This window comes from Paramormyrops kingsleyae, chromosome 24, assembly GCF_048594095.1.
Source record: "Paramormyrops kingsleyae isolate MSU_618 chromosome 24, PKINGS_0.4, whole genome shotgun sequence".
Lineage (NCBI taxonomy): Eukaryota > Metazoa > Chordata > Actinopteri > Osteoglossiformes > Mormyridae > Paramormyrops > Paramormyrops kingsleyae.
In genome coordinates, this window is record NC_132820.1 from 5,237,981 (window position 1) to 5,264,936 (window position 26,956).

Here is a 26,956-nt window from a genome sequence, read left to right on the forward strand (position 1 = left end):
TCCCTGCTTGCTTGCCCGCGAACGTGACAGAATGGTGAGTCTCCACAAGAAAGGATCCCCCCTAGCCGAGGAGGAGTACCTCGGTTTGGTTGATGAGGTCCTGTACTGGCTAACCCAGCCCGAGATCCAGGAGGATCCCGCGGCTTGCGGGTTAGCTCATCAAAGCCGGGAGGTCCTGGAGGGGATGTCCTTACCCGGCGACGCGCACCTAGCGAGCGAGGTGCGCGAAAACCTCCGGCAGCTTCGGGAGGTAGCGGCTGCAGCAATGCAGAGGCAGGTGGAACGAGACTGCGGACTGCTGTACAGCGCGCCACCCGCCGATGCGACCCCGCTGCCTCTGACCGGTTCCGGAGGGCGGAAAAAGAAGAGGCGAAGGGGAAAGGTGGAAGAAGCCGCCCCGACTCTCTTCTTGGGAGCGTGCTCCCTTCTCCCCGCCTTGGAGGACGCCTGTGGGATAGGTGAGCCCCATGACGCGGAGGACCTGCCTCCGTTGGTGACGGGGGAGGACTGGGCAGAGCAATGTCCCGGGAGAGGGGTCGGCATTGTCAGAGATGCCAGTCCCCGGGTCCCTAAAGCGCGAAGAGGGAGGGCGCAGACGCGCTCAGCACCCCTCCTGCCTGCTCCGGACCTGTCCGATCCGGACCTGCATGATCCGGATCTGCCCGCGGCTGCACTGCCTGCTGCTGCCGCCGCCGATCTGCCCGCGGCTGCGCTGCCTGCTGCCGCCGCCGATCTGCCCGCGGCTGCGCTGCCAGCTGCCGCCGCTCTGCCTGAGGCACCGCCTGCTGCAGCTTCCGCCGCTTTGTCAGCGGCACCGCCCGTCCCATCTGACCCGCCTGTCCTGCCTGGCTTGCCTGCAGTCCCGGTTGCTGGCCGCGTGATGGCGGCGCCCGCTGCGGCGCCCCCTGCTGGCCGCGTGATGGCGGCGCCCGCTGCGGCGCCCCCTGCTGGCCGCGTGATGGCGGCGCCCGCTGCGGCGCCCCCTGCTGGCCGCGTGGAGGCTGCGCCCGCCGATGCGCCCCCTGCTGGCCGCGGGGTGGCGACACCCTCCAGGACGGCCCCTGCTGACCACGGGACAGCGGCGCCCGTCCTGCCGGCACTTGAACTGCCTGTCTTGCCTGTCCTGCCGGCTCCTGAACTGCCTGTCCTGCCGGCTCCTGAACTGCCTGTCCTGCCGGCTCCTGAACTGCCTGTCCTGCCGGCTCCTGAACTGCCTGTCCTGCCGGCTCCTGAACTGCCTGTCCTGCCGGCTCCTGAACTGCCTGTCCTGCCGGCTCCTGAACTGCCTGTCCTGCCGGCTCCTGAACTGCCTGAGGTGGCCACGGTTGCGCCCCCTGCTGACCACATGACGGCGGCGCCCGCCGAGGCGCCCCCTGTTGGTCGCACGCCCGAGGTGCCTGCCAAGGCGCCCCCTACTGGACACACGCCCGTGGTCCTGCCTGAGGCCGCCTCTCCCGCCCTGCCTGCGGCCCTGCCTGCGGCCACGTCCGCGGCTCTGGCTGCCCCGCCTGCGGCCACACCCACAGCCCTGACTCCCTCGCCCTTACCCCGGCAAGGCCGACGCCCCCAAGGACTCCGCCTTTCAGTGTCCCACAAGGGACGGGGACACAGGCGTCGGGCCCAGGTCCCGCCCTCCCTGCCCCCTGGCTCGCCCGTTCGGCCCCTGGCTGTGGCTCGGTGGCTGCCTGCGGGTCCTCCGGCTCGGGGTCGGCGGTCGCCGCCGGGTCCCCCCCTGGTTCCGCGGTGCCAGTCCTCGGTCCCTCCTCCGGCTCCATGTCGGTCGCCTCCGGGCCCCCCTGCTCCGGCTGGGCGTCGGACGGCGCCTTCGCCGGCTTCGGCTGCGCCTCCGCCTGCCGCGGCTTCCCCCTTTGGCCTGCCTTCACTGGTGTTCCCTCCTGCTCCCTCCGTGTCCCCTCCGTCACTCCCTCGTCCCGTTCCCTTGGCCCCTGGGTGGTCCCCTCCTGCTCCCTTCTCCCTCTCCCCTGCGGCCCCTCCGGCCGCTGCCTGTCGCCCGCCTGGGCTCCCTTCTGCTCCCCTGTTTCCGCCTCCGTTTCTCTTTGTCCCGCCTGTCTCTGCTCCTGGTCCCTTTGTTCCTCCTCCGTGCACCCCTGGCCCCTTCGTGTCGCCTGTGGGTGTCCCCGCTGGGTCTCCTTTTTCTCTTTGTCTGTCTGTTTTCCCCGTTCTCTGTCAGGTCCTGTCCTTCTTCTCGTCCCTCTTTCTGTTTTGTTTTTCGGTCTTGTTTCCCTGGTCTTGTTGAGGGTGTTCTTGTCTTTCCGGTCCTGTTCCGTCGTCCCGTCCGTCGCCTCCTCCCGGGCGCGCCCGGTGTGCGCGCCTTTGGGGGGGGGTTATGTCACGCCCCACTCCGTCCGCTCCCGATGTGTGCCACGCCCACCTCATTACCTCCTGTTTTCACCCTGATTGTTCTCACCTGTGGCTCGTTCTCCGTGGCATGTCTTGTGTATTTAGTCTTTGTCTGAGTCTGTCTTCGGCAGACTCACCATTAATGTTGCCCATCGTGATTCCCCGGTCCCGTTCCTTCAATAAATCCCCGTTTTTGCCCTACTTCCTGACTCCGATCGCCTGCTTCCCTGCTTGCTTGCCCGCGAACGTGACATTAGTAGCCGAATAGTTTGTAATATTTTATAATATAGTTCTAATACAGTGTATTGTAATACACTGTATTATCATTCATTTATAGATTCCGTTTAAATTCTCTGGCGTGCACGAAGCCCCCTGGGTTCAGGTGAGAAATAAATTCGTAATCCATGCCCACGGTTTTGCAATCCGAGAACATGGTTTAGTAATCAGTGTGCAGGATTTACAAATCAGGAACTTAGGTCTTGGTTCTGAGTTCCTGGGCTGTCTCGACCGGGAACTTTTGTGTGTCACTATCCCACCGCACGACAAGATCTGCGTATACATGTACAGTATCATACATGTATACATTCATACACTCACATATACACACGCCCACTCAAGCTCAGACAGATCTCCTCACCTTAATAACACACATGGAGACATTCACACATTGACATTTGCACACACACTAATCCTGACACATACACACACATCCGTCCATTTTAACATTAGATTGCACTCAGGGGGTCTAAGTTAGGACAGCATGAACTCACTACGCTTTGTCACTTGGAACGTGCGTGGTATTGGCTCATTTGCTAAGAGACATAAAATCTTAGAATATCTAACAACATTACAGGCAGACATTGTCCTACTGCAGGAAACTCACTTAGCCAAAACAGGACAGTGTACATTAAATTCACCAGAATTTCCACACGTATACTAGTTATAATTCAAAGCAAAGAGGTGTAGCAATTTTAATCAACAAAAGAATATGTTTCAACTGTAAAGACACTATTGCAGACCCAGAAGGTAGATTCATAATTATTAAAATTTCAGCATATAACAAAGAGATATGTATTGCCAATATATACGGTCCAAATAGTGATGACTCCTCCTTCTTCCACCACCTTTTTGCTGCAATATCATCGCACTCAGGCACAGAACTTATACTGTGTACACACACAACTTAGTACTTAATCCAGAATCTGACAGACGTAGTACAGCAGCTAGTTACCGTACTTGCCAGTCATCCGAAACAGTAAAACAATATATGAATGATTTCGGCCTATGCGATGTCTGGCGTACTTTTCACACCACGCTTAGAGAATACACGTTTTTCTCACCAGTCCATCATTCTTACTCCCGGATAGACTTTTTTCTTACCAGCAATACAGTTATGAAAGATATACGTGACACACAAATTCACCCTATAACAATCAGTGACCATGCACCTGTCACTATGACGGTCACTGTAAAAGTTAGTGCACCACCTTTTAAACGGTGGAGACTGAATACATCATTACTAACGGACTCAGAGTTTCTAGAAGTTATGAAAAAAGATTGGACAACATTTATTGAAACAAATGACCTGCCAGGTATCTCTGCGTGCATTCTCTGGGAGACAGCAAAGGCTGTAATACGAGGCAGAATAATTTCATATTCAGTACATAAAAAGAAGAAGGAAAAAGCACTCGAGACAGAACTAGAACAGAAAATTAAAACTTTGGAATCAGCACATGTTGCCTCCCAAGAAAAACACCTTCTCAATGAGCTGAGAAAAGTAAAATGGAATTGCAAGAATTAAGAGACAAAAAAACTCAGTTTTACATACAGAGATTACGCTTGGACAATTTTGAACATAGTAATAAATCGAGTAAGTTTTTAGCAAACCAACTAAAACAGAATAAAGAGAAAGTAGCTATCTCTTCAGTTACAGACCCCAATGGGAAGGCAACTCATAGCCTAGGAGAGATAAATAGGATATTTAGGGACTTCTATAAAAAATTATACTCACCTAATATTAATCCAACCAATTCTGAAATAGAAGAGTTCTTAAACAACATCAACCTACCAAAATTAAATAATGAACAAATAACGGCATTAGAGTTACCTCTCTCAATAGTGGAACTTCATGATGCACTACAGTGTATGCCTAACGGGAAAGCCCCAGGTCCAGATGGATTTCCAGCAGAATTCTACAAAACATTTTGGCCTCTGCTAGCACCACTATTCCATAGAATGGTTATAGAAATTAAAGAAACTGGCAGCATCCCTCCAAATATGAATTGTGCAGATATTAACCTGCTCCTCAAACCTGACAAAGATCCTGCTCTCCCCTCTAGCTATCGACCAATATCACTTATAAATGCGGACCTTAAAATCATCAGCAAGGCACTGGCTAGTAGAATTGAAAAAGTGACACCTTATATAATACATCCAGATCAAACGGGTTTCATTAAAGGCAGACAGTCCACTAACAACATGAGGAGACTAATTGGCGTAATAGACTACTGCAACATTCAAAATAAGGAAGCCATAATCATGTCATTGGATGCAGAAAAGGCTTTTGACAGGGTCAACTGGCAACCTTACTAAAATTTGGATTTTGCGAGAACTTCGTAACCTGGATTAAAATTTTATACAGTTCACCTAAAGCCTGCGTAAAAACAAATGATCAAATCTCCCCAAGCTTCACTCTCAGAAGGGGCACTAGGCAAGGTTGTCCACTTTCTCCATCACTATTTGCTATATTTATTGAACCATTGGCAGCAGCAATTCGGAATAATAATAATATCAAAGGTATTCAAACAGCAAGTATAACCCATAAAATTAGTCTTTATGCAGATGATGTATTACTTTTTCTTCAAAATACACAAGGTTCCCTCACGGAGACGAAAAGACTCATAGATAAGTTCTCCTCCATATCAGATTACTCTATTAATTGGAACAAGTCGACTACTCTTCCAATATCTTGTGACTTCCAGTCCAATCCAACTATCCCACTTCAATCTGGGAACATTAGATATCTGGGTATTAACATTTCTACCAACCTGTCAGATCTGACGCGATAAAATTACAGTCCGCTGTTTAAAAAGATAGAAGATGACCTTGCACGGTGGAACAATCTACCCACATCACTTCTGGGAAGAGTAGCAACAATCAAAATGATGATCTTACCAAAAATTAACTACATGTTCTCAATGGTTCCGAGTCAACCTCCACTGACTTGGTTTAAATCACTGGACTCCTTAATTTCAAAATATCTATGGAAATCCAAACCACCACGTATAAGTTTGAAAACTTTACAGAAATCCAAAAACTGTGGGGGTTTGGAGCTTCCCAATTTCTACAACTACTTTCTTGCCAATAGATTGATATATGTCCTAAAATGGACTACGCAAACAACTTAGACCTTAACTGGCTGGATATTGAGCAAACGTTCTGTAATTATATTCTAGTCCAGGACCTGCCATTTATCAGTCATATACTTAAACGACATTGCTGTTTTAAGAGCATCAACATCAGCACATCACAGACAGCCTGGTGGGAATTTCTTAAAATGAACCAAACTTCACTGGTCCCATGCAAACTGACACCCATCTGGAACAACCCTGACATCCTGGTAAATAAAAAAATGATAAACTTCCTTGCTTGGCATAATAAAGGAATCAAGCGCCTCGAACATATAATCCAAGACAATCGCATGATATCAACTGTCTTTGTATTACTGAGGCATACCAAGGGCTACCAGTTTGATACACTCTTCTTTGATAACAAGTTTGCTCAGTATAATAAACATGTTTTAAATGCTTTTTTTTTTTTTAGATATTATCATTTTCAAATCTATATAAATGCAAATGTTATGAAAGAAGAATAGCAATAGGATAAAATAAAATTTTAGATGCTGCTCACTGGTGAGTTGTGCTATTTTTAGAACAAGTGCGACTCATTTGGTCCTTGGGGGCATCCTGGTGCCCACGGGCATCATGTTGGTGACCCCTGATGTAGACTGACTGGTTTTATGATTGAGGCTAGAATATATAATGACCCCGCACTTCCTGATAAACTTCCCTATTACTATTTGTTAGAGTGAAATTAACAATATATAGAAAATTGTGTGTGATTCCCAAATAGATTTATGGATATTGACATATCACTACTGGAAGATGGTTTACAATGATCACCTTCATTGTTTTGCCATATCAGGATTTTTTTAAATGTTATCAGCTTCAGGGTCCTGGAAAATTGACTGAAGCTGAGCAGAGACAGGTGCAAGAAGTGAGTATAAGCTGGGACCTCCCCCCCCAGTTACTGAAGACAACAGGAAATGGCTGGCACAGTCCATATTACAGCATGCAGTAAGTATTTCATCATCTCTCATTATTATATGTATTTAACCAATTCAACCCTAAGTTTTTGTTCATTCATGATATTACATACTGTAGGTCCTTGGTCGGAGTGAAAAGCATGTACAGCAGATCAAGAAAGGGCTGAAAGATACAGGGGTTCTCTCAATGATTAAAGAAAGACCAGAACTCACTGCACAACTGTTTCCAAGAACTGCCGCACGTGCAGTTGAGCCGGAGGTATGTTTGGATTTGAACTTTTTATACTCTTCGGTTTCTACATAATTCTACATTACATTATAATTCTTTATAACAGACATTGGCGTGAACATAAAGTGCTGTCCTTTGAGACATGTCCTGCAGGCTTCATCGTGGCTTGTTGAAGCTAATGTGCTGGGTTGGTAAGTTCTTAACTGCAACTGCTCAGTTAACTGCAAAAATACTGTAGATGATCAATATTATTGTTGGTTTGTAGGTTCACCATGGACATTACAATACATATATAATCAGATGCCATACGTTTAAAAATTCATTTTTGCAATACCCTGCTGTTTTTTGTTTACAGCCAGCACATTTGTTGTTAAATGTTTAGATGATCCTGCACAAAATAATTTGGCCAGCATCAGACAGTGACGATGAGGGAACTGACTGCAATCTGGATGATGACCAGCTTTTTTCGTCAGTACATTGAAACAGGTATGCTTTTCTACAGCCAATCAGGATATTTTCGGATGGATGGAAAGTTTTAGTGTATTTTAAGCAATCGATGTTCTATTTGCAGTTTTGTTGCTATGGTACATTTTGCCAAATACAAACAGGCAATAAATAATCTCCTCTTAGTGGACTTAAATATGCTATTAATAAATAATAATAATAATAATAATAATTGGTACTTTATTGATCCCCGTGGGGAAATTGTCCTTACACCTACCTCAACTTGCTCTTTTTTAAAATTTTTATAGAGTACAGTAAGTTGTCCTCTTACCCACAAATGTCACACATCTTTCAGCAGAATCCTTTCCAGAGTCGTGCCCCCTCACCTGTTACCAGATTCCAGCAGGATGCACTGCTTCTGAAACCATCACTGAAATATTTGACTTGATCTGCAAAGAATTTTTGCTTATAACTATAGGGATGTAACGATACACTCAACTCACAATTCGATACGATTTTCTCACGCTTTTTTAACAGAATGAGCTGCAGACAAATTTATTCAGAAATACTCCTTTATTTATCTTTCTAAACTGTGCAAAACGTGTCTTAACAGTGCAACTGAAATTGAATAAAATACTGTTTAAAAAAAAATCCCAAATCAAAATAAAAAATCTTCAAATAAATAAACAGTAACGCTTTACATTAACTGTACCTTCATAATGCTTTTATATTGCATTCATAAAACGTTCAGTGCACCTTCATAATGTATTCATTAAGTATTCAGAAATTATTCATAAACATCATGTATGTATACCTTTACATCCTAACATCCCTTAGCAGCTGTAATATACATTAATAACAAACATTATATAATAATAACAAATATAACTGTATAATCATGTAATGTTTGTTATTAATGTATATTAAAGCTGTTAAGGGATGCTAGGATGTTACTTGCATGCTGCTTATGAATGTTCTATGAATGCATAATGAATACATTATGAAGGTGCACTTAATATAAAACGTTACCAAATAAACTAAGGCTTGCATGTGCAGCTTTTTAGCGTGTTTTGCCCTTTTAATAATCTTCACTCTGGCGGTGGTGAATTGAGCTCACTGTGGTGCCGGTGGACATGCTGAAGCCCATTGGTCACTGAAGTGACAGGGACCCATACAGAACAAACTGGTTTATAATGAAGGGGACACATTATGGAGATGTGGTTAAAGGGTCATGTGATGTTTCAAAGAATGTGTAATTTTATTAAGATTACATTTACTGATGTGGTCCTTTGGCAATATGTATGTAAATGCATCACAGCCCAAATAGAATAGTGATGCATTATTTATCACCGTAAGGAAATTTCATTGGTGACTACTCTGCTGAGGCCAGGATCAAACTGGTGACTTTAAAATTACAAACATAGAGGTTTAGTGACCGAGCCACACAATAACCACTGTAATAAACTGATAAAGGTTTATTAAAGAGGGTTTTCATTTCACATTTTCTTGTGTAGATACTTTCATCCAAAGTTACATATATTTGTTTATTAGAAAACAGGGGCAGACAGTCTCTGGGGGGTTTGGATGTTAAGGGTCTTATTCAGGGACCCAATGGTGACGTCATTCTGCTGCCCACAGGCACAGAATTCTAACCTGCTGAGTCACACACCCCCCCCCCACAACAATCCTGTAGGTCAATAATTAACATGAAACCCAAAGTGTAAATCTGTAGGAGTTTACAGGTTTATATCAACAAGTGACACCTTGACTGGGATATGAGGACTGGATCAAGCACCTTTACTGGGATGATGTCACTGTCACACACACCTTTGCTGGACAGATCTTCATATCTCCAGTCTTATCACCACTCATATCTAAATATGGAAACAGGCTCCCAGTGAATGTGTCTTCAAAGGTGTAGATGAGTGACATGTCAGTGGGGTTGATGAAGGACACCTCCCCCCCTCATAGTCCAGCTGCACTCTGATCCTCTGCGGTTTCCTCTTCAGCCTGAGGGTGGTTGTTGGTGAGGTTCCTGCTTTATACTCATCACCGTTCCTCAGATACACAACCCAGAATCCATCCTTTGGGCTGTATGTAATCACCCCCTTCCTGTCAACAGACCGTAAGTGATTACATGGAAAGTGGAGTATTTTAAATGGGTAATAATACCATTATGAAGTATTTAAAACTTCCTGAAACAAAAAATAATTTCTATCTGCCAGCACTGTTAAGATGAATGTCAGTAGATTAATGAATATTTCTCAAAGGTTAATAAAGCCTTTCATAAGTGATCACACAACCCATCGCTCTGCTCCATTGGTGAAGATACATTTAGCAGATGCTTTAGTCCAAAGAAATGTAACAGGAAGAACAATAACAGCCATTTCCCCCAGTACTCACTGTACCAGTGCTGCTAGGCTGAGCTCCCAGTGAGTGACAGTATAACCCACTCAGATACTGCTCTCTGCTTCACACAGCCATTTCCCCCAGTACTCACTGTACCAGTGCTGCTAGGCTGAGCTCCCAGTGAGTGACAGTGTAACCCACTCAGATACTGCTCTCTGCGTCATACAGCAATTTCCCCCAGGACTCACTGTACCAGTGCTGCTAGGCTGAGCTCCCAGTGAGTGACAGTGTAACCCACTCAGATACTGCTCTCTGCATCATACAGCAATTTCCCCCAGTACTCACTGTACCAGTGCTGCTAGGCTGAGCTCCCAGTGAGTGACAGTATAACCCACTCAGATACTGCGCTCTGCTTCACACAGCCATTTCCCCCAGTACACACTGTACCAGTGCTGCTAGGCTGAGCTCCCAGTGAGTGACAGTATAACCCACTCAGATACTGCGCTCTGCTTCACACAGCCATTTCCCCCAGTACTCACTGTACCAGTGCTGCTAGGCTGAGCTCCCAGTGAGTGACAGTATAACCCACTCAGATACTGCTCTCTGCTTCACACAGCCATTTCCCCCAGTACTCACTGTACCAGTGCTGCTAGGCTGAGCTCCCAGTGAGTGACAGTGTAACCCAGTCAGATACTGCTCTCTGCGTCATACAGCCATTTCCCCCAGTACTCACTGTACCAGTGCTGCTAGGCTGAGCTCCCAGTGAGTGACAGTGTAACCCACTCAGATACTGCTCTCTGCGTCATACAGCCATTTCCCCCAGTACTCACTGTACCAGTGCTGCTAGGCTGAGCTCCCAGTGAGTGACAGTATAACACACTCAGATACTGCTCTCTGCGTCATACAGCCATTTCCCCCAGTACTCACTGTACCAGTGCTGCTAGGCTGAGCTCCCAGTGAGTGACAGTATAACCCACTCAGATACTACTCTCTCCTTCATGCAGCCATTTCCCCCAGTACTCACTGTACTGCACAGTCCCCAGCATCTTCTCCAAGACTCTGAACTTCAGAGAGCCCAGGTGTTTGGCCACATCTATCAGCACCCCGGACTCCAGCTCTGGGTCCTGCAGTGAGCACTGGGCTCTGCAAAGACAGTGACAGGCAGGAGTCAGTGATGCTGTGGGGTCTGAAGTGCCCCCTAGAGGACGGTGGCTGAGAATCAGCATCAGTCACTCCACTCAGTCCAGAATTCTTCATATAATATTAATTACTAGTTAATTTTGTTCCTTCTTTAAGAGGCCTGGAATCATCTCCTGATAAATATAATCTTTAAGTAGCATACTTTATAATGAAAAATATATAATAATTATTATTACATACTTTTCTTTGGTGTCCTTGATGGCCTGAAAAACAGGAAAACAAAGCAGAAGCATTAAATGGGAAATAAAACATCGTGAGAAATGCCCTGTAAATCTGAAATGACTCAGTAGAGCAGGGGGGGGGGGGGCAATCTTATCCATAAAGGGCCAGTGTCACGGAGGGGGGGCATGATGCAGGCGGGGAGAGGAAGGTGACGATCCACTGCGGCTCCAAGGGACAACAGGGGTTTATAGGGGAAACCAAAGATACAAAAGGAAACCAGGCAGAGCAGCAGAGAGTAACATGACAACAGCGAATACAGTGACTGACTGGGGGACAGAGCAGGGCAGCCACTCAAATACACAGAAAAGGGGGGCAGGTATGGAACAGGGGTAAGACAATCAATTAACCAATAAACAGACACTGGCACAAGGAAACGGGCGACAGCTGGAATTAATAACAACTAATAGGCACAGAAACTAAGAAACCAAAACAGAAAACTGAGAAAACAAAGTACAACCAAAGCACAAGGAAGACAAACACAGAACAGGAAACTCACAAAGGAAAACAGAAAACACCAGGGAACATAACAATACATACAGAATAACAGCTGAGACTGGCCTCAGTCTCGAACCCATGACCACAGGCCCAACGGACTCTAAGCTATGCAGCAGCCCAGGAAAGAGGGAAAACACACAAGGGTGATGGACAGAGAGGGGAAAGACAGGATGAGCAGCACCGCCTGCTGGTCAAAGGGGAAATGACACGGGAGGTGGGATCAGAGGGCACCGACCCTGACAGTATGCAGGCGTTTGGGATAACCATTAGGTCAGCTGTTCAAACCCAGGTGTGAGGATCAGTCCTCTGATTAGTAATATAATTAGGGAGTTTCAGCGAAAACCCACATACACAGCGGCCCTTTCTGGGTAAGACTGACCACCCCTGCTGTAGAGTGAAGTGATACTTTCTCTGAATTAATCTCATTCAACATTTGACTGATATGTAACATGCAGCTTGTTTCTTTTATAAAATTATACAACCTGCTCGTAATTTATTTGCAATCAGCCAAAGGTCATTTGGGGAAAAGCTTTGTGATATTTCCTCTCTGAGGGTGTCTGTTTATAGTAGCTGTGTGATCAGCACGGTTTGTGTGTACCTGTATACACTGATCAAAAAAAAAAACTAATTTCCTGAGTGACAATGGTCAGTGTCACTCAGATGTTTTAACTATTTATTTCTGTTTCAGCCACAGAACAGGATTGCTTGTCTCAGCCAGCAAACACATCGAACATCCATCCATCCATCACCCATCCATCCATCCATCCATCCATCCATCTTCTGCTGCTTATTGGGTCGCGGGGGCAGCAGTCTAAGCAGGGATCACACAGAACAATGCAGGAAGATCACATTCCTACCTTCAAGTAGGAGATGTCCTCAGCATCCATGGCCTTCTCAATATCTCTGATCTTCTCTGACAGGGTGGAGACCTGTTTGGAGATGTTTTCTATCTTCTCCTTCATCCTCTGGCTCTTCTGCACCTCTTCCTCTCTCAGTACAGTCAGTCTGGCCTCCTCTTCCTCTCTCAGGAACTGATGGAGTTTCTCAAATTCCTGATTCATCCTCTTCTTAGTGTGATGGAACTGTTTCTGCAAGTGAGAAACGCTATGTACATTTAAAATTATTCTGTACAATGAAGTTTTACATCTTCAGAATAAATCTCCATACCTTGATGTGTTTGGCTGTCTCCTCAAAGTCCTGTTTAATTTTTGTAAACTTCTTCAGCTTTTCCTTTAATGGAATCAGTGAAGCTCTGAGGTCCTCCTGAGATCAAATATACAGACTTGTATCAGTGTAATCAGATTCACCAGATCAATGTCAGTGGCTGTCATCTCATGTGCCACCAGTAAGTGGCACTGTTTCAGGTGCGATTTGTCTCAAAATGAAACAGGTCACAGTGCATCACCTATACAAACTTCCCATGACGTTTTAAAAAGCATCTAATAAATACATTCAGAGTTACTTTGAGAATGTTTTTTATTTTCATTTATAATGTTCACAGGATCAAATGTCTTCTGCAGCTGCTCCTTCCTGCCTGATCCTGTCATCTAACACTTCTTTTGGGTTCAAAGTACAAAGGGTAGAAATTAACTATAAAACTAAATGACAGACATGTCCTGTAAAGTCTGCTTTAAGCACTGGACTATGGGGGACATTGCACACCATTTAATTCTCAGATTATATGTTTTAAACGTATTTATTACTTACTGCACTGTGTCCATTCAAAGTACAAAGTGTAGAATAAATAGACTGACGATAAGAATTTCGAGTCGCGGGGGGGGGGGCATCGATCGATCCATTTTCATTTCATTGGAAGTTACACACCACCTCACAGATACAGGGGATTCATTTAGGACAATATTAATATAACTTCCTTTGGACAAAATTAATAAAATAGAAGAGAATACCTTCTTATCCTGTTCAGCTTCTAGCAGCGGACACACCCGGTGGTTTCTGTGCTTCGCTGCTGTCTGACAGACCAGACAGATGGGCTCCTTGTCTTCTACACAGAAGAGTACAAGCTTCTCTCCGTGGAGACTGCAGCGAGATTCACTCTTCTCTGTAGACTGACATTCACTCCTCTGTTTTAAATACACATCCACAATGTTTCTTAAGGCCATGTTCAAAGGGGGGATATCAACAGAGGACTTCCTTTTGCATATCGGACACTCCCGAGAGCTCTTCTGTTCCCAGAACTTCTGCAGACAGGCTCTACAGTAGCTGTGGCTGCACTTCAGGAGAACAGGATCCCTGTAAAAGTCTGAACAAACAGAACAACAGAGCTCCTCTTCCATGGATGAGGCTTTAGCCGCCATTTTGCAGGTTCTGTTAGATCACGATCGTAGTCATGAAGTCTTAAGGCGGCGTGTTTTTTTACTGTTTCACTTTCACTTCACTGTTAAGAGCCCGCTCCCCCACGACAAATTTTGGGTTCAATGTAACTGTGTAAGCAGTTCATTTAATTAATGTTTAAATTTATTTGAATAATTTTGTGAAATGTCTGTAGCTGCATAATTAGTAATATAATAGTTTATAATATAGGTATAATGCAGTGTTTCTTCATTTATTGTTCGATTATAGATTCCGTTTAAATTCTCTGGAATGTGATACCGACGACCGCTCTTAAAATGTAGGCTATTTATTCTCTATTAAAACACTTTGCCACGGACACATTTGTCAATGTAAGCACATGTTGACGATCCCTGACAGAAAATGATCCTTCTGCTCTCAGTGCTCCATAGTTGCAAACAATTAATCTGTATGAGACAGCACCAGATAGGCAGTGACATGACATAACCTTTATTTGCTACTACAATTACCAAAACAAATTATATTTGGCGTATTATATTAATACGCCAAAACAAACAAGGCGTAAAGTTTAAAAACATAACCGCAGTAAAGAGCTGCAACAAATAACATTTGGAAAGCACCAGCAGAGGGCGCTCTTCACCGCGAATCCCGCAGTAACCGACGTTTCCTCACAGTTGACAACAACCAGAGCCAACAGGACGGGGCTAGTGGCCGCTAATTGCATTAATCGGGAGGCGGGACTGTGAAGGGAGAAGGAGAGGGAACGTGAGTGGTACATACTCTCTCTGCTCACGTAGATATGGGAGGGTGACTGAATTCTGCCTCTTGCCACACTCTTTTGTGTGCTTTCCTCTTTTCCCTTAATAAATACCCCCAAAGGTCTTAGCCTGAACTCTGGTCTCACACACACACCTCCTTTATTCTATTCACACCTTTCACCAGAATTACCTGCCATAGATATTTTCTTAGTGTAAATCCTTTAGAATTAGAATTAATGTTTTTGATCCCAGACTGAAATTCTAGAATTTTGAATTTCTATAAATCCTTTATCCATTTGATGGCTGTTGATAAGTTCGGTAGAAATGCCATGTAAGATAATAAGGTAAAGTGGCTCAGTGTGTGGCACCATCAGGGCTGAGAGTTTGAATTCTGCCTCCCTTGTTTGTGTGTGTCTTTGTATGGGGTTTTTCTGTAGATTATCGTTGTGTGTAGATAAGTGTCTCCTGTGATTGGCTGGTTTACTCTCTGTAGACTCTCTGTTCTGTGTTGGTAACCCTGTCATTACTATCATGATTGGTTTCTTTCTTACCCCATTCTGTATGTCATTTGCTTGTTTGGCCAGCAGGTGTCGCTGGCCATCCCATTTTCTGTACAGGTCCCACTTTTGTCATTGTTCTATCCCTAGTGTGTTCCCCTGCTCCCCAGGCCGCCGCATAGCGGAATGGGCTAAGTGGGCGGCTGCTAATTGAGCATCTCCTCCGTCTCCTCTGTCAACTTGTTACACATCTTGTGATTTTTCTGCCCCGGGTCCTATTTTGTACACCTTGATAATTGTGTTTTTTGTTGTATTTCTGTATGGCTCCATTTTGTCTCTTTGTTAGTTGTGAACAACTGGAATGGAGGATATGGGAGCAGGAATCAGGGCAAACAAAGGGAGTTTATTCAAACTAAACTGAACTGAACTGAACCGAACCAAACTGAAAACATAACTGGACCGCAGGGGATTGAAAGGAGAAAGGACAGCATGACTTCAGTGATACGGCACTTAAATACTGGCGTAACGAGGGAACAGACAGGAGGCTGGGACGGGATCTAGCCTGACAGCAGACGGGAGGCTGGGACGGGATCTAGCCTGACAACAGACAGGAGGTGAGGCTGACGAGCTTCAGGTGCGGCTTGTTAGAGCCTCGCTAGGTGGGAGACAGGAGGGTCAGGCTGGGCAGGACATGACATCATCCTTATTGTAGTTATGCCCTGTTTCACTTGGCCTTGGTACCTCCTAGTGTTTGATTTCAGAGTCCTTAGTGCCTGTTAACAGCCCTCACCTGTTCCCAGTAGTTCCTTGTCATACGTATCATATTGTTAACAGCCCTCACCTGTTCTCAGTAGTTCCTTGTCATATGTATGATATTGTTAACAGCCCGCACCTGTCCCCTTGTTGCGTGAGTGTTGTTGGTGTAGATGTCAGTGCTGTGCCCCTTTTCCTGTGTTACCCCCTTATGTATTGGTGATGTAGATCTTGCTTATGTTTCCCTGTGTTTAGTCCCAGCCCTTGTTAGTTCTGGTTTCACCTACCCACCTATGTTTTGACCCCTCGTGGTCATTTTTTTAACCATATGTAGTCTGTATACTGTCAATACACTGGAAACAAATACAGGTAGAAGAACTAATTACATGATTCTTCTGGCCAAGATCTGACTGTCCAGATGCCATTGTTTTTGTGTTTCATAATCAGCACACAGTCATGGAAACTGCAACCCTTGCGTTGTGACATGATCAACTTGCTGAGTCACTTTACTGCGAGTATAATGTTCATTTGCCATTCATACCATTGCACACATAGGATTTCTGTAGTGTTCACATATCCTATGAGATGCACGATACAACTGAGACTGAACCTTTGAGTCAGAGTACAGGATTAGCCATTTATCCAGTGACCCTGCGGCAGTTTTCAGAGCTAAGAGCCCAACAGTGATAAAATCACTCCATGGGATTTGAACAGGCATATAATCCTAATCCACAGTGACATACATCACCCGGTTAATTACTTGTTTGTTGTGTGTATTACAAAAAAATAAACTAAAATAATAATGCATATTTATGCTGGTGTTTACAGCAATATGACATGGGTCATAGTTCTTATTTTATTTTCCCATTCTAATAAACCAAATTTTATGCTGCTAAAATTTGATCATTTAAATATAGTTATGCCTATATCTAATTAACCCAGATATATTCAGTGTTTCTATTCCAATAATCATCTTTAAGGTTTTTTTAATGTATTATCCATATTCAAGCACCCTCCACAATGTAATGCAATTGTGATTGTCTTTTACATTTGTCTTTTACAGTTGTCTTGTACAGTTGTCTTGTACAGTTGTCTTTTACAGTTGTCTTTTACATTTGTCTTTTACAGAGCTCGTGAACCCGTCATCATGATCTAGATCTAGAAGAGCTCCAAAAATATGATCCGTTCTTCGTTACACTGCCATATCTTTACTGAATTAATAATTTAAGCAGTCAAGGTCATTGATGTCCGCATATGTTGACTTCGATAATCTGATGTATTGTGCTAACCACAGAACGCATCAAAAGTGGAATTAAACGGTTGGTTTGTTCAGTTAGAAGCTCGACAACTGCCAAGATACGGCAGAAAGGCAAGATGCAATCAGCAAAGCTGCTGCTGTCCTTTGAAGTGGTGCTGAACCAGCATTCTTGTGAGGTGGATTTTCACATCACACTGTACTCATCGTTTACTGTTCATTCACAATCTAGAAATTTGTTGTTTTGTGATTTAATGTTTTTAATTACTTGTCAATTTACAGCACGTCAGGGAAACTCTTTATCATCTGCATTTCGTGATACATTAATTCCTAATTTGTCATGGACTCTCGTCTGATACAGGATGCATAGCAATTGTGTTGTTTGGACTTTACCTGTAGTATTTTATTTCTCCCACCAGAGGGCAGCAAATACAAGCTCCTGGAGTAATTTCAAGCTGATGTTTTTTTCTGTTGCATGCCTATAAAATCTTAAAAGGTAAAGTGATGCATGTAATCTTCGCATTATTTTTACATTAAACAATAATGTACAAATATCGACAATTAGATATGGAGACGATGCATGAATACAGATCTAATCAAATCTCGGTGCTTCAGAAGAGCTCGGAAATCTCGACCAGTTACGAAGGCCCATTTTCTGCACTGATCTCACTTCAGCTGAAGCCGATGCAGGAAGCCGAATAAAGGAACAGCACAGAGACACCCCCCTTTACCCCTCAGTGTAAGTAGTTCCTTCACAATGATTTATATAAGGCATATGAATAAATATTAATCTTTGCTGCAGCGTGTTTCTGCGTGAAACTAGGTCATGTTGTTTAGGAGAGAGCTGGGGGCAGCGGCAAACCGCAGAAGGTAAATCACCGAAGACAGACGTTCAGGCAGTAGCTGCTTGATTCAGGCAAGTTATTTGTGTGATCATAGAGCCACGTATAAGAGGATTCTAGTCCACTGCAGTTATATATTATTATATACTAAATTTTATATATTAAATCATCATTTGCACCCCATCCTGGGTTGTTCCCTGCCTGGGATAGTGTCTGGGATAGACTTTGGATCCCCTTGTGACCCTGACTTGGACAAGTGGGTTCTGAAAATGGATGGATGGATGGATGTTTATGAATGTTCAGCATGTTCATAAATCTTTCAAGCCAGAATTGTTTTACCATTTAATGTCTCCATGAGTCAACCATGCTTTAGTTCAGCATGTCTGATTTCTGTTCATTTCCCCGAAAACTGGTGAGGTCTTACTGCTACCAAACCTGATCCATCTGGTACCTCTGGTCCTCATTGGCTGGATTCGTTGCAATGCAGGGGAACAAGGCCGTGACTCTTACTTCTGTGAAATCATAGTACAGGCAGTTTATAACAGTGTTTCCCAATCCAGTCCTCGGGGAACCCCGGACAGTCCACGTTTTTGCTCCCTCCCAGCTCCTAGTCAATCAGGAACACCGAATATCTGGTACAGGTGCTGGGAGTGGAGAGGAAGCATAAACGTGGACTGTCCGGGGTTCCCCGAGGACTGGGTTGGGGAACACTGGTTTATAATACAAAGTTACAATGATTGTTACGCATTTGCAACTGTTTCAGTTTAAGCAGTTTGCAATGAATAGTTGTCTAAAGAAAATAAATTTTGTTTCAGGCGTCATTTCCCGTAGTTTCTCCACAGTGGTTATTTTACTGTTTGATTTGATTCATCTCTTGTAATTACACCTAAAAGTTATTTACTTGCCATTGCTACAGCGGGTAACGAGCCTAATGACTAAGAAGAACAAAGGTTGAAGACCCCGATCTTCTTGTAATGGCTTGTTACCTTGCACGCACAGGGGCTGAACACTGGGGCGGTGTTTGTTTTTTCAAATCAGTCGAAGACGTTCTTTTTCCTGCTGAAAGTGGGAGAAAATGGAAAAACAACACTGCAGATTGTAAGCAGTTTAGGGGCACAAAGCTTCATTCAGGCAGATTGTGTGCAGTTTTATTCTGTTCTGCTGAGTAATAGGTGTTCTAATTGGGTGAAAGGCTTGGCGAATGTCCCGGGACCTCGGGCGGATTTTAGCAGACATCGCAGTGCTGAGTCCTCCAGACTTTCCCAGAATGCTGTTCACAGCGCCTCCGGAGCACAGAACAGGCCCCCGCTCACTAATGAATTCCAAGTGCCCGCTGCTGTTGTAATCTTGGACACACGCTCAGAATCAACAGTGGGAGGTCACAAATACACACTAGACCTGCCCAGACCTTCAGCCGAGCCTAAATCTAGCCTGACTAGTATCACCTGATGTGGGAGATTGACGTTTGCATGAAACTGCTTGACATAATTAACACTGCATTTCAGTTTCAATATCTACAAAATACAAAAAGGCCTTTATTTTCGTTTTTAAATCCTTGATTACTTTATTTCAAACAAAGAAAGCTTTACTTTTGCCTAACCTGAAGAGCTGTGTCTTTAAACGGATGGCCAAAAATCAGGACCTTGCATTACACCCTGTTCAATTTCCTACAAAACGTTTTGGAAAGAATCTTATTGTAATAGGAATGTCAATAATATTAATATAAAATTAATATAATGTTGTTGTATATTTTACGTGTAACTGCTAGTAAAAAGGAAGTCATTTGTATTTAAAAAATATTTTGCTTAATTCTTTTAAAAATAAATTTCAAATAGTGACAATTCACGCTTTTCTGTATTCTGTATTAACTTACCGTTATCGCTGCATTTACTGGAATACATTTCACAAAATTTATTCAGTAAAATTCTTCATAGAGGTTACTAAAAAACTGGCGCTCTTTCATTTGTGCTTCATAAAAACTAGAAAAGTACAGTTAACTTATAGTTTTATATATTCGAACTAAACAGAAACTAATTAAAAATGCAATTAAGCAAAAATATAAACATTTTTTTGAAGATTTTTTTTTTGTTATGAAGAATTTGTTGAACGCATTAGCTTGATAAATACGCCGGAGTATGTAGTTGCTGTAACTGTAGTTTCGGGGTAGTCTTATAACAAAATAGCCGGCCGAACATATTAAAGTTATTATAATGAACTCATTGGAACCGCAAATAAAATCGATTACCGAGGCTAACTAATTTTTAACTTGGGAAAGAATACCCAAGCGATACAGGAATATGAAAAAACAGCGTGTTTCTTGTGTTTCAACCTTTTGTCTTAGAGTGTCGGGCCTCGAGATTGAAAATAGCCTATTTGTTCATCTCTGCAAAACTCGTGTAGCGGCATTTTATATATATATATATATATATATATATATATATATATATATATATATATATATATATATATATATATATATATTCATTTTTAAGATAGATAGAGGCTGTGATTTTATTGTCTACAAGTTTATAAGCCTGTAAACACACTGTAGACGCAGTAGTGAATACTCATTAGTTATTATTCAACAATATATAAATATATATAAGTATAGATCTTACGCATTATTGTTTTAATAGCGGTAAATGTTGAGAAAAGTATTTAATGGTACACTTATTTCAGACTAGCGTTGATTGCTATATTTATGTAGTTAACGTAAACTTATTTTTAATAGTTTCGTCAGGTAAATATCGCTGCACATTCTAGTCTATTAATTGAAAAGGCTGCAGAATGAATTCGTTATAAAAGCCGTGCAATTATATTTAGTGCTATCAATCAATCAACAATATTTTCGTATTGATTCGTATTCGTATTGCTTTTAATGAAATATATTTTATGCGAAATAGGCACATGCGCTGTATCGCAGCACACCATACTGTCAACTGGCAGCTCCTAATATCGACTACAGTTCAATGTTGCGTGGCTGTATTTCCATTGAGAGATTTAATAAGAGATTTTATACTGAGGTCTCCGCTTGCACAGGTGTAAAGCGGCGGCGTCTACAGAGTTAATCGCGGAGCTGCGCGCCCATTGGCCACTGTAGGGCCACGTGAGCGGGGAGTCACGCGCTTTCCAGGAACCCGTCAGGAAGAAGATAAACAAAACAAACCAGAGAGCTGGGCAGCATGGACTCCATAGAAATGGCCAAAAAAACACCAGTATAGATACCAGTACGCGACTAAACGCCGCTCGGACATCCGCATGTGAGGTTGCACGGTGAGCGATATGAGTATTTGATTGTCTGTTCGAGACCACCGGGGGAAAAGAGCTTGTAATTAAAATTTGTGTAGCCAGCTAGCAACCTAGTTGTAGTATGAGTGAGGGAGGCAGGGGAGGGACGGGAGGCCATAGTTCTCCAGTGCGGGCTTTAGTTCCGAGTCTTATCTTGAGTTGTATTTTAAAGGAAGTGCTGAGCAACAACAGTAATATACGGATGTGGTTTGGCAGACAGTTGCTAAATGTGTTGCTAGTGAATATTTTTGCAAATGTAAGTAACGAGATATTGTTTTATGCTTTGCTAGCGAGTTAGCCGAGCCTGCTCGTTAAGCGAGGGACACGGGACAGGTGACTTTTGGCTGGCTAATTTATTAGCAATTTTAAAAACTTTTACTGGCAAGTTAAAATTATGCATTGTTATTATTATGTTAGATCCTCAATATATATTAATGCGCTGTTTTGTATTTTTGCTCGCCGGCTCCATAAATTTAATTCGTATTTGCTTTTTTTGTTGCTTTTTGTTTTTGTAACGCAAATTTGGTGTTTTGCATGTTTTTCACGTGCATTTGGCTACTGGGTTTGATTTTTTTTCTGGAGTGTAAAGCAGACAGATGCATAGGCAGCTAACTAACTAGCTAGTTCTCAGCAACACCAGCTGTTCGCGTCCACGAGCGGAACACGCCCCCTACCCAGTACAGTGCTGTTTTTATTCGGTAGGTAGCTATGTTACACACCGCTACAGTTTGTGTTTTGCGGAGGTGTCTAGAAAAAATACTGTTTGTCTTCAATCGGATGCATGGCACTGTTATAACATTTGCGATTTACTGCAGAAAATTGCGGAATTAGTAACTCCTTAGTGTTGAGATGGCTTTTTAATTTTTTTCTCCAATAATTAATAACATCTGAGCGAAGTCACGCCACAGCTAAGCGCTTTCAGTTTTTTTGTGTCAAATAATAATCTATATACGGAATGATTTTTTGGGGAAAGTATTTATATAGCACAAAGGCCGTTTAATGTGTGTTATTTTTACAGCCTGCTTCTTCAGCCAAGCCCCAGATTGCTCGCGTTGGCTGTCGTCGACCTCGCTTTTGATAGACAGTAGGATTATCCAATCAGAAATTTTGTAAGGCGGGCTGTGATCTTTTTGACCAATAGAGTTTTAGGCAGACGTGGGCGTTGGCTAACCCTATCCGAGCTTGATATGATGCTTCTGTTTATGCACGGAGGTCTATGTTGAGTTCAGGGCCGTTTGGCGGGGCTCGTAGGTCAAGCTTACCGTGATCGCTTCCTTACTGTAAACCAAGAGCAAGCAGCACTTCTTTTGGGGCACAGCGAATGCATAATATCCGTCGGTGGATTTACAGATAGATATGCGCTCTTGTCTATCTGGGCATTGCCGTGTTACCATATCGAACGTTTTGTAGGTCATTGCTATGGATACTGATCGGGCAATTAGCGGCATTGTTTAGGCATTAAAGAAACGTGGTCGCTGGTGGGTGTGTAAGTGTTTTTTTCCCGACCGGAGATAAAATTATTAAGACAGTTTGCTCAGATTGTGTTGAATGTGAACGGAGCGCAGGCGAGGCGGTGGAGTCCCGACAAACTTTCTTTTTGGACAAGCTTAAAGTAATCAAGTAGTTATTTCCTCCGGCTGTTGCTTTTAATTGTGAACCCCGTACGCTCCGAAGTAATATTTATACAGATGCATAGAGCTATTTATTTGACTGATACCTTCATCTGTACGGTCAGTCGGTTTAGTGTATTATTAAGCACTGAACTTGCAGATGCACTGTGCATTGTCACCCATGATTCATGGTTCCTAATCTCTAAAAGTATTGTGTGTATGTATGTATGTATGTGTGTGTGTGTGTGTGTGTGTGTGTGTGTGTGTGTGTGTGTGTGTGTGTGTATATATATATATATATATATATATATATATATATATATAACCAAGAGAGTTAATGACTAGAACTACAGACACACAAACTGCCGTTATTGCCGTTAGATGCGTCATACTGAGATACCATGACTGCTTAGATAAACCGTCTTGTGAAAATTATTTTTTATATTTCTAATGCCTGTATTAAGCCATTATGCAATTTTCAAAGTATGATACAGTTGGACACACGCTTTGGTCAAATAGGCATATTTGCGCGTTTTCATATGTGGGGACTAAACCAGTACATTTTTGCAACGTGCGTTTCTTTTTAGCGTTTGGAAATTAAGATGTATAAAAGCACCTGGGACAAATTTGAACTGCTGGCTCTGTAAAAACAGTTTATAAGAAATGCATTGTTGCAGCTCTCAAAACATGCGCCGTCACGAGCGCCTCATCACTCTAAATGTGTCGTTCTACAGTCCCCAGGATTCTCGGGAAACGCGTATTTTCTGATATTCCCAGTACTTAATGTACGCCGCTGTAGTAATGCAATGCTTTGTAAGCGATCTAATGCGGCGTTTCAGCATTAAACCGGCTGTTTTACATGCATTTATTTTTCGCTCGTTCTTTCTGCACGTCAATATATCTGAATTTCTGTAGTTAGCAATGCAAATATTGTGTGTTGCCGAATTTAGATGTTGCCAATTGTAAATGATTATGTAACAGCTTGCAAAGGTGTACAAAATGTTAGACATGGAATTTTCTTTATACATTTATTTTAGTACTGTGCAGCGGTGTTTTTTGAAGTGCTCCCACCTCAATGCTGGTCGACCTACCCACCTAACTGCGCATGCTCATATGTTAGCGCCTTGCACAGCTGGTCAGAAATAAGAATATATCAAGACGTTTGACTCCCTAATTAAAATGCAGCCATACTATTACTTATGAAATGGCCAATTAGGGAAAAGCATTGGGATTCTTGAATCGAGCGTGGGCTCATGTTGAATATATTTTTGGTATTCTTGTGTCTTTCTTGTCTGAGTCATTTTGGACGATTTTAGGCACTTATCACGCATTCTTTGAATTTTAATTGTTCAAGGAAAAAATACATTTCTGTAATTAGTTGTTGAGCTTTTGTTGCTGGCATACGTTTTCGGTTGTGTGCGCATTTAAGACGTAGCACTATTGCATTCTGCCATTCCGACTGCAGAGTCATTAGTCAGATTTCAGTTTTTACAGTTAAGACGTCGTGCGTTTCTTCATTCTTTCATCTGTCTGGCTTCTCTTTTCTTCCAAGCTGGTTTTCCACAGACTTAAATATAACCGAGAATATGGGCTATGCCCCGCGAGGATTGAGTCTGTCTGAATTTCTCGTGACAGTGGGGTTGGACTTAAACTAGATGGTCCCTCAGGTTTTCTGCTAACCAGTCTTGATTATCCTGCCTGTGGCAGTAACTACTCAACATAGCCTTTTCTTTGGGAAACTGTTTGTCTGTTGACTATTATTTTGGAATATTGAGATTATTGCACAGTGCTAGTCTTACAACCAAAACTGCTAATGTAATTATTTTGTTATTGATATTTTTTCTGATCAGTTTCAGACATTTCATGCATAATATTGCTTTATGCAACTTTGGAATTGTAAAATGTAATCATTTAAAAGCATTACAATCCCGATAAACCTTTGTTGTTTAACCAGACTGTTCTTAAGGTAATTCTGCATGCGTATGATATGCGGCTTAGTTTGTATTATATAGTCATGGCACAACTGAACCCGAATACTTTCCTGGACCTCTGGCTGAGTGTGTCCAGTTTATTTTTACGTCAGAGTCTTCCCAGTAGAAGACATCAGAAGTAACTCACTCCACTCATAGCCTCCTAAACCAAAACGGAATCACCCAGAAGCCATTGCAGCCGTGCAGTTCCCCATCTTCTTGTTTCATTTTCATTGGACGTGCTGGATTATGGCAAAGGAAGCCGTTCACAGAAGGGCTTTCAGGTCACGAAGCCGACAGGTCGTGTTTGTCCTTCTGCAGGTTCTTCCAGCGCGAGGAATGATCGTAATGTATTTACCGTGCTATATAAACACGTCGAAACATGAGACGGCACGCAGCTTTACAGGTTAGCTAGTGAAAGCCCTGTTGCTATATACTTGTAGATTCTGAAATCGGTATGGTAACACTTGAAAACTTACCCATATGCATCTGGCAGTCCTCTCAGTCTAAGACTGAAATTAGACTTTGAAGATATCAGCCACGAGTGATCATGGAAGGTTTATTGGGCACAGGGCTGGATCATGTTTGTGTCGATAAACTTATTCAGCCTGATTTAAAGTGAATCTGTTGTTGACTGATCCCAATGCCGGGGGAGGTTTCAAAACTCAGTTTGATAGAAAATATAATGGTCAACCTCTTCAGTTAGAGGGAAGCATTTGGATTGTTCGGTGCTTCTGATGTGGTTGGACCAAAGTACTAATACCAGAGAAGGGTAGTATTGTTAAAGTATATTTTATCGATGAGTACCAATCAAGTTTGTAGGGTTTTCATTTTTTTTATTAGCATCCATTTATTGGAATCATTTTACAAAATTTGAGCACATATTTAGCTAAGAACTGCTACATTATCTTTTTTCATGATAAAAGTCCTTTATTCAGTGCCAGCCCTATCTTTAAAAATGGACTTGTATCCCAGAATTGCTTTTAGAGGTAATAGAATACAAATAGGTATATAAGAATCCCTGCAAACACAATTATGCAAAATACACAAAAAAGGCGGCTTTTCAGCACTGTAAACAAGGCTGTTGTTATAATCGGGTGCATTAATTTAATATTGGAATGTCATGAGAGCAAAGTCAGTGTTTCCATTGAGCAATATCCCATGTGCTTGAAAGTGTTCCCTCCCTGGGGACAGATGTTTCTGATGCCCTTTGTGCAGATTGGTCTGTCTCCAGGGCAGTGGGTTGGAAGTCAGGGGTCTTTGTTTGGTGTCAGGTCTTTTTTTGTCGTTTTCTCTTGTAGCTCCAGTAGACCGGGCCTTCTCCGGTTTTGCTTTCAGTCCTGGTGGTGTTACCAGCACGACCCTCCTTCGACAGACGCAGTCGCCTTTGGTTGCTCTGGGCTTGTCTGTGTGGCCGGGGGTTATTCCCGTGCGGTAACTGGATCTTTCTGGGAATTGTCCTGTTGTGGAAAGGGGTATGAACTTGGTCAGCAGAAACTAAACGCGGAACTTCATTTCACGTGCGCCTACAATTAAGATTATACTGTCAGGGTAAATATGGTTCACTGTCCAATAATAAATGTTAGAGCTATTATTAGAGACTTAGGCAGTTGGGGCTGCCTGATATCATATATGTGAAATTCCCGTGAGTAACATTGCAATATTAATAAAACAAAAGACCTGAAAATAAACTACAGCCAAACAGAACTTATTTTCTACCAATAGCGTGTGTCAGATGTGTTTAATGTTGTCATGAGTTGTGTCAACAAACGCAAATCAGTGCCGATAAATGTATTAGATGATTGCGCATGATCTACCACGCAGCTGCAGGCACCGTTGCTTTTGGTGGCCCTCGGCATGTCCGTGTGTCTGGGTCCATTTGCAGTCCCCTTTCCCGCCATTTTTATTGTCGCATTTTCGCCTCCAAGAAGCAGAACCTTAGGTGTGAAGCCAGCGTAGGTCCTGTCGAGAGCTGGCTTCAGCTCACCTGTCTTCCTGTCATTTCACATCCTTCTCGATGTCCGAGCCTGCTTCTCCGTCCACCCGGCT

At 43.1% G+C, this 26,956-nt stretch overlaps 2 protein-coding genes across 2 annotated transcripts in view; one reads left to right on the plus strand and one right to left on the minus strand.

Moving 5' to 3' along the window:
- Positions 1 to 8,810: 8,810 nt before the first annotated feature.
- On the minus strand, positions 8,811 to 13,975 carry LOC140582293 (E3 ubiquitin-protein ligase TRIM35-like). The gene is made up of 6 exons (XM_072706587.1): positions 13,532 to 13,975; positions 12,792 to 12,887; positions 12,482 to 12,712; positions 11,088 to 11,110; positions 10,732 to 10,850; positions 8,811 to 9,470 (listed from the first exon to the last, which is right to left on the minus strand). The coding sequence occupies exons 1-6, from the start codon at positions 13,937 to 13,939 to the stop codon at positions 9,460 to 9,462; spliced, it is 888 nt and encodes a 295-aa protein (XP_072562688.1). The 5' UTR covers positions 13,940 to 13,975; the 3' UTR covers positions 8,811 to 9,459.
- Positions 13,976 to 21,182: 7,207 nt separating this feature from the next.
- Positions 21,183 to 26,956, plus strand: part of crebrf (creb3 regulatory factor) — a 31,753-nt gene continuing 25,979 nt past the window's right edge. Inside the window, exon 1 of the mRNA XM_072706430.1 lies at positions 21,183 to 21,312. The gene's annotated coding sequence lies outside the window, so the exon portion shown is untranslated. The remainder of the gene's footprint in view (positions 21,313 to 26,956) is intronic.

Excerpts from the sequence above, each read along its gene's own strand:
- LOC140582293 (XM_072706587.1), bottom strand. The coding sequence starts at position 13,939 with ATGGCGGCTAAAGCCTCATCCATGGAAGAGGAGCTCTGTTGTTCTGTT. Across the intron at positions 12,888-13,531 it reads AAGCTGAACAGGATAAGAAG|GAGGACCTCAGAGCTTCACT; the intron begins GTATTCTCTTCT and ends ATTTGATCTCAG. Across the intron at positions 10,851-11,087 it reads ATCAAGGACACCAAAGAAAA|AGCCCAGTGCTCACTGCAGG; the intron begins GTATGTAATAAT and ends CTGTCTTTGCAG.